The 7509-nt window shown below is 33.5% G+C and overlaps 1 protein-coding gene across 2 annotated transcripts; it reads left to right on the top strand.

The window, feature by feature from the left end:
* Positions 1 to 341: 341 nt before the first annotated feature.
* Positions 342 to 3088, top strand: LOC141426248 (uncharacterized). Of its 2 annotated transcripts, XM_074085099.1 has the most exons (4): positions 344 to 780; positions 874 to 1067; positions 1249 to 1614; positions 2295 to 3088. In XM_074085099.1, exons 1-4 carry the CDS (start codon positions 644 to 646, stop codon positions 2324 to 2326), a joined length of 729 nt encoding a protein of 242 aa, XP_073941200.1. In that variant the 5' UTR covers positions 344 to 643; the 3' UTR covers positions 2327 to 3088. The 2 variants fall into 2 exon arrangements, with proteins under 2 accessions (XP_073941199.1, XP_073941200.1); XM_074085098.1 differs by having other exon boundaries at positions 342 to 780; positions 1249 to 3088.
* The last annotated feature ends 4421 nt before the right edge of the window (positions 3089 to 7509 follow it).

The following is a 7509-nucleotide window of genomic DNA, read 5'->3' as shown; positions in this document are numbered from 1 at the left end:
ATGTGATAAACTCCCCATGATAGAGCGTTTCGATAACGTCTTTCGTGTGGCGTTTCTTCGGATATCTGCTATTTTTGTTGTCAGTGCGAGAGGCGGAGCGCGCGCGAGTGGTCGCCGACGGCTAGTGCGATATATGTAGCAAACTCCACGCGGTTCCCCGAACTATTTTTAACGCAACATCTGATATATGTATTCTTAAATATAAATACAGAACATTTTTTCGTCTGAGTTTATCACCGCTGATTCTGCCGAGTGACGAGTTTGATAAAAGTTAAGCAAGCAGCCAAATAAACAATTTGTGAGTATCGCATAGCTTTTTTGCAGCAATTAGCCATGCTAACTTTTTTAATATGTAGGGAAATCTCAAAACCATTTCGAGAAACAAGCTTTCGGTACAGTTTCTATGTATCAGATTTAAAAAAAAAACATACATTATTAAGATATTCGTTGAAATGTTTTGATCTTCAAATGACCTTTCTCTACGTCATCAAATGAACAATGGATAATGATTCCTATGCCTTATTAAAAAAAAAACACCGACGTCTGTCTAGTCTAAGTCAAACACAATCGTGACGTTGACGTATCGTTTCGTTTTGTAGTAATTGTAGTTTGTTTGTTTTATTATCCTCTAACGGAACAGAAAATGGCCAAAAGGACGGCTAATTTCGAAAAAGCCGATTCCCGGAATTTGCCACTAGTGGACAATGTTATGATACTGGAGTTCATGACGAATTCTAGCAACCACAACATCGCTGAAATAAGAGGAGCTAAAGCTCTTATGTAAGTAAATTTCTGGCTTAAAAATAACAACTTTATTATTTTGATACCAAATTAAATAGTACTACAGTTGAATTTATTTTCTCCCCTTTTTAGGTCATCCCGGGATAGTTACTTGTCCTCAGCTGTGGGATATGTGGAAGTGCAGAGAAGCTTGGGAATCTGTATTGTCAAAGCCAGAATTGTACCAGAGCATAGAACACAAAAGTCATATACTGTAATGGCCAAAATAAGGGAAACTGATGCCGAAATCTTAGAGTCAAACTGTTCTGATTGTGCAGCTTCTGCAGGTAAGATCTATTAAATCTTGCGTAACTTTGATTGATTTAAAAAAAAGTCTTTTTGTAACTATAGTTTTTTTATAATATTTTTTTTTATTACTTTTAACTTACAAATATAAAAAAATAGGCATGATGTTACCAATTTAACCTCAAATCAATCAGTTATTTATACCAACCTCTTCTTTTTAAGGTGGCTGCAAGCATTCTTTACTGCTTTTATTTTGGCTTGAAAAGCAGAGTTGTGAGCCTTCCTGCACATCTACACAATGCTTCTGGATTAAGCCTACTTTGGGATCTGAACGAACTAAACATGTTTTGGCAGAAGATGTATACAAAAATGTTAAAAAAATTAAGATGGCTCCAAGAGATCCTACAATTTTACAAACTTTTTATGAACAATGTGTGCAAAGAGATGCAAAAGGTTCACTAATATGTAATTTACAACAACAATTAAAAAAAAAAACTTTTAATCTCTTTGACATGTCGGTAGATTTTTTTGAAAAGGAAAGTAATCATGATTTTGAATATTTTAAAGACACATTAGATCACCAAATAGGTAAAGATGATATAGAAAAAATAAACCAAGAAACAGCAAATCAGGTTAATAGTAAATATTGGCATTATATTCGGCAGGGACGGCTCACTGCTTCAAAATTGTATGAAGCTGCTCACTGCAAGACTGATGGCACATTAGTCCGACAAATATTAGGTGGATATAAAGTACCCGAAACAAAGGCTATTAAAAGAGGTAAAGTCTTGGAAAAGCCAGTTATTGAAGAAATAGAGAAAAAACTTCACATTAAAGTGGAATCATCAGGTTTTATTCTAATAAATAGTTTGATGGGTGCTTCACCAGATGGAGTAACTAAAGATTATGTAATTGAAATCAAATGCCCAATCACAGCCAAAACATTTCAATCATATGTTACAAACAATGAGATAAGTGCTAAATATAAAGCACAAATAAATCTGCAAATGAAAGCAACCAGCCTTAAAAAAGGTATATTTTGTGTTGCGGATCCCTTATTTGAGACAACTAAGAAAGTTCATATTTATCCAGTAGACTTTGATGAACCATACATCAATGACCTAATAAGCAAAGCAGAATCTTTTTTGGAAAACTTTTATATATCCAAAAATAATGTTAAGTGCCAAATGTAACTAACATCACAATACAAGTAACTTAGCCGTATTCTTGAAATTTATATTTATACCTATGACTGCGCGGAGCGTTAGGGTTGGCAGCTACAATAGTTACATATATGTGAATATTTATTTTTTAGCTTAATATCATATACATGTTAATGTAACAGTTGATGTATACAAATTAGTGTATGTGTAGTATACATACTTATGAGTTCTTCAATGTGTATGTATTAATGAGTATTAGGATGATTCTAATTTTGTGCAGTTTTAAATGGTATATTTATGTCCTTGGCAGTACTACACAAAATGTTAACAACTGAAGAATGTTTTAAACTAAATATGTTTTTAATTTTTGTCCTACTTTTTGTATCACAGAAACATATTTTATTATTATTAAAATAAAACAATTCATGTCTTTACAAATTCAGTTTATTTTTATTAAATCACCCTGCAAATTTATAAGCCCACAAGCAATCATTATGATTTGATCCAAGAAGCCTACATGTTTGTGATTGACAACAGAGTGGGGCTTTAAGATTTTAAATTCTCTAATTCGCCTGATGACACGCTCAACATGGATTCGCAAACTTGGAATCGTTTTGCTCTTAAGGACTTCTCCTCTGGAAGGTTTCTGATTTGCGTAAACGCTTGGTGGACGCAATAGTTTTATATTCTTATTTACTAATGCAGACTCAATTTCTTTGAAGCCTCTATCGGCTAATATCACTGCGTTAACAGGAAGACATTCGATCAGGCAACTCTTTTCCACAAGGGCTTTATCAGAAATCCGCCCACCATAACCTTTGGATATAAAACTGATACATAATACTTGTTTTTATTGCACTTTTTTCTACTATAGTGTTTATTAACCAAACATATTTTTGAGGAAACCTAAATAAGTTTTTGGGTTTTTATAGATTAGTGCTAAAAATAGATTTTTCAAATTAGATTTAGTTGAAACAATCTCTTCACTTTCTGTTTCTGAAGGAAAGTTATTTATTGAAGGACTAGATGCCTCTTGTACATTGACAACTTCTTCCTCCCACAGTGAGGTACTGCTTCTTGGACTTTGGCATAATATCTTCTTCTTAAAGTGTGTATTTGTTCCCTTATCAAAACACACAATCTTTTCACACTGCACTGCAGCATTCACTTTGATTGGTAATGTTGATCCTGAAGTACTAGGTATTATATTTTGGTTTAACTTTTGTTTCTTTGGTGTTTCTTGTGTGTCCTCGCATCGTAGTAAATCACACAAAACAGATCGCTTCTGACCCACAGTTAATGGAACGCGTCGAAGCTGAGCATTTCGTGCCATTACTGGTTGCTCATTCATCAGCTTACATTTGTAATAATTTTGGATATCTTCTCGCTGCAAAATAAAACAATATTATAATAATTAATAAATACGATCTAATTTATACGAGTACTCAATGGTCAAGACTTTATTATTATATATAAGCGACTATATTATATACAAACAATTGTGTAAAAGTAATGTGTTTGTTTTAAATAAGTACATACATATAAATGATCTTCACAACAAAACTGCAAATAGTTTTTGATGTATTTTTGTTCCACTTTACGACACCATTCCTCTTGCAGTCGTTCTGGGATTGGTACGAATAACAAATCCGGGTTATCCGGCTGTGTATTCGGACATAAAGGGACGAAACACTTGTAGCCTTCCATTTTAAACAAGTTCCGTAAGCGATTTCAAGTTTTTTTGAGGTTAGCAGTCCGCGGTGACGTTAATACCTTGACGTTGACGAAACTGTTTTTTTTTGTGCAGTCAAAGACTACACTATCCATTGAGGATTTGATGACGTCACGCCAGCAATAAATTGATATATTTTTTTATAGTAGATAGGATTAATTTAAATAAAAAATACCGAAATTAGTTTCTAAAATAGTCTATATTTATCAAATACATTATAATAACCATCCAAAAAAAAAATCGCATAGCTTTTGCAGCAATTCTAGATCATGATAATAAAATGGGTTAATTATTCATATTTTTTCTCTAATTTAATTATGATGACAATGATGGTGACAATCGAAATAGCAACATAGTATTAAGAGCTCAATAATATCAGAAATTATTTAGTACTGTGTTATTTTGTGATTAATAAACGCTTGCCCCACAATAGCAGGAACAAAAGGCATTGTTTTGCACTTAGTAGGTAGTTACTAGTTTGACACGCGAGTGTAATCTGTACTGGACTGAGTCAACGCGTGGTAAACACAAGCCATTTGGTGTTTAGATACATATTATTATATTTAAGAGGATGGTCGGCTGTCTTAACGTACATTCATTTTTTACCATGTGTGTAGTTGTAGGTTTTTCTTAATGCGGTCATCTCAAGCATCAAGGAATGCTACTACATGGGTTTTACAGCTATGATAATGCACAAACCAACCAAATGTGTCGGTAACCCCTTAACCGGAACGTGTCCTTTCAGCATTCAATTTTATTTTGTTTTTGTACTGTTTTGTCTAGATATTATTCTTTGAATTTACAGCGCTTCTTTATTAATAGGTACACTTTGTGTGAAAATGATTGATTCCTATTAAGTACTAAAAAAGCACAAAATTACAAAATATTATTTAATAATTAATAATTAAAATTGTACTGACTCATATCAAGTACTTTAGGTAGGTAGGTACATTTACTTACGAGAAATGAAACTATAATTTAAGCGTAATAAAATGCTCATTCACAAATTAATGTAAAAAATAGAAAAAAAATGCATAGACATTTTTTATGATCCAACAAAAAATATAGGTACTTAGTATTTTGTTTTAATGAAGGTTACCTTCTTAAGAAGCAGTCACCCCAGCATAATACTGTGGAAAACACGCATTAAACTAAATATTTATAAACAGCTTACGGATTTTCACAGCTCTGGCGCTTCACTTTCAATAGCCCGGTAATAATAACCCATGTTTACATTCTACACACAACCACGCAATAAATATATTAGGCAAATAAAGGGCACGGAACTTGAACAATTTAAAATTTATAGCAGAAATTGAATTAAATACATGAAACTTCTTGTAGTTAAAGGTATTTGGGAAAATAAAAAACCGGTCAAATACGAGTTAGGGTGTTACGTGAAGGGTTACCATCACCATATTGTGTGTAATAGGTACTTACCTCCTACGCGCTACACGGGCGATAACGCTGTCCGTTCATGCACACAATTAAGTTTGTTGGTTGGTAATAGGGGACATGAGAAAATATTATCCCATCAAAACATAAATGTGAAATGAGAGCCAAGTTCAATATTATGATATAGTATGCCTTGATTGTTGACTTTAACGACAAAAGAAGTGAGATCTAAATGGGTGCCAAGTTCAATGGTCAGTCCTGAAATTTATTTACGAGTGTAACAATATAAAATATATTATAACAACTTAAAGTATCATTTCTTCTTATAACTTAGCATAATATATTGAAGCCTAAGGTCGGACTTGGCTACTTCTCATATACGAATTATTATTAAGTACCTACAAAAACAGTAATGGAAAATCCCTATGTTCGATGGCTAGTTTCTATTTAATAGCAAGCCAAATTTTCATAACAATAAAATAAGAACTTACAGCTTTACGACTTGCGAAGGCTATATTATAATTCGTATATGAAAACTAGCGTTGTGACATGAATACGTCACTGAAAAAGGATTTTGCCAAATTAACTCTAAGTTTAGAAGAGAGGGTACGGACATCAACAAATTTAATTGAAAAATTGATTTACTAATACAACAAAATTTAACGACAATAAATTAACTGCCACACATTGCACAGTGCCATCTTTTGGGGACTGAGTAAATATTAAGTATATTTCATTTCGTTTTCTAGGTTTTTTTAACCGTACAACAGCAAAACCTACTAGTCCCCCAATGAGTACTTGTCCTCCAAAGGACAGAGCCAAATAAAAAAAACACACATACACTTATTAACACGCGTATAATTGCATAGATAATTATTTCATATAGGTACTATGAAATAATAGAAAATCATTAATTTACTCAGTCATGAATTATTCCTAATCGTAATTATATCGCAGTCATATTCATACGTATCGTCTCCTTTTAGCACTTAATAATGGCCACGAAAATACTTTGAAAAAAAAAATTTTTTTCTTTGTCGTTTGCAGAGTAAATGTCAAACGATTTCGGGCTCGCATTTTCTATTGTGGCACTTTTTCAAAAGGTGGACTGTTTCAAAAAGTGCACCTCTAAAATGCACACTTTCCTAAAAGATAAACTTTCGCAATTTGGGCACTTTTTCGAAAGGTACACTATTTCAAAAAATGCAATTTTCCAAAGCGGACACATTTGGTATGAGTATGTATATTATTCACGCCGACAAAATGGTAAAAAACTACAAATATATTTTTTGTTTAGCTGTCACTTTTTTTTACTCCCACCCTGCTGTGTGGGATGTCATAGGTTTTAGAAAAGTGGTATTGGTCTTCAAATACAATTTTTAGACAAAATCAACAGTGACGTAAATAATCGCTCGGAGAGTTCAATGAAAACAGATATTCGTCCCCCCCTTCCAACTTTTGAGCCTACGAGTATTGTGACGGTTGAGCAACTACGGAACCCTATACTGAGCATGGCTCGACATGCGATTTCCCAGTTTTATTCAATTTAGAGATTTATTAATAGGTAGTAAAGATTGTTCATAATTTGAGAAAGTTCACCTCAGAAAATATATCTTACTAGCTATTGCCCGCGACTCCGACTGCGCAGAATTCACTTATCGCTATCCCGCGGGTATTGTGCATTTTTCCGGGATAAAAAGTATGTCATTCCTATGTCATTCCTCAGGACTCAAACTATCTCCATACCAGATTTTGTCTAAATCGGTTCAGCGGTTGAAGCATGGAAAGTTAACAGACAGACAGACAGACAGAGTTACTTTCATATTTATAATATTAATATACTAGCTTATGCCCGCGACTTCGTCTGCGCTAATTTAGGTTATCGCGCGGTGACGCCCTCTACCGGAATAAAAGGTATCCTTTGTTAATCCTTGAGGTTCAAATTATCTCTATACCAAATTTCATCAAAATCGGTTCAGTGGTTTCGACGTCAAAGCGTAACAGACAGACAGATATTAGTAGGGATGAGAATGTGCAAATGCACTTTTTGAGTAAGTGTACCTTCCGAGAAAGTGTTCCTTCTAAAGAAATGCACTTTTGGAGAAAGTGTACGATTCGAGAAAGTGAGTTTTTCAAGCCTGACCCGAGAAAATCTCATTAGACACTATGGAGTATTGTGTAAATATCGAAATC

The sequence above is a fragment of the Choristoneura fumiferana genome, chromosome 3, assembly GCF_025370935.1.
Source record: "Choristoneura fumiferana chromosome 3, NRCan_CFum_1, whole genome shotgun sequence".
NCBI lineage: Eukaryota > Metazoa > Arthropoda > Insecta > Lepidoptera > Tortricidae > Choristoneura > Choristoneura fumiferana.
The sequence above is the reverse complement of the archived record's forward strand: the minus strand, read 5'-3'. Positions and strand labels throughout refer to the sequence as shown.

What these genes read in the sequence shown, in the direction of transcription:
- LOC141426248 (XM_074085098.1), top strand. Translation starts at nt 644, where the DNA reads ATGGCCAAAAGGACGGCTAATTTCGAAAAAGCCGATTCCCGGAATTTG. An exon ending in AGAGGAGCTAAAGCTCTTAT is followed by an intron (nt 781 to 873) that starts GTAAGTAAATTT and finishes TCCCCTTTTTAG; the next exon opens with GTCATCCCGGGATAGTTACT. An exon ending in TGATTGTGCAGCTTCTGCAG is followed by an intron (nt 1,068 to 1,248) that starts GTAAGATCTATT and finishes CTTCTTTTTAAG; the next exon opens with GTGGCTGCAAGCATTCTTTA.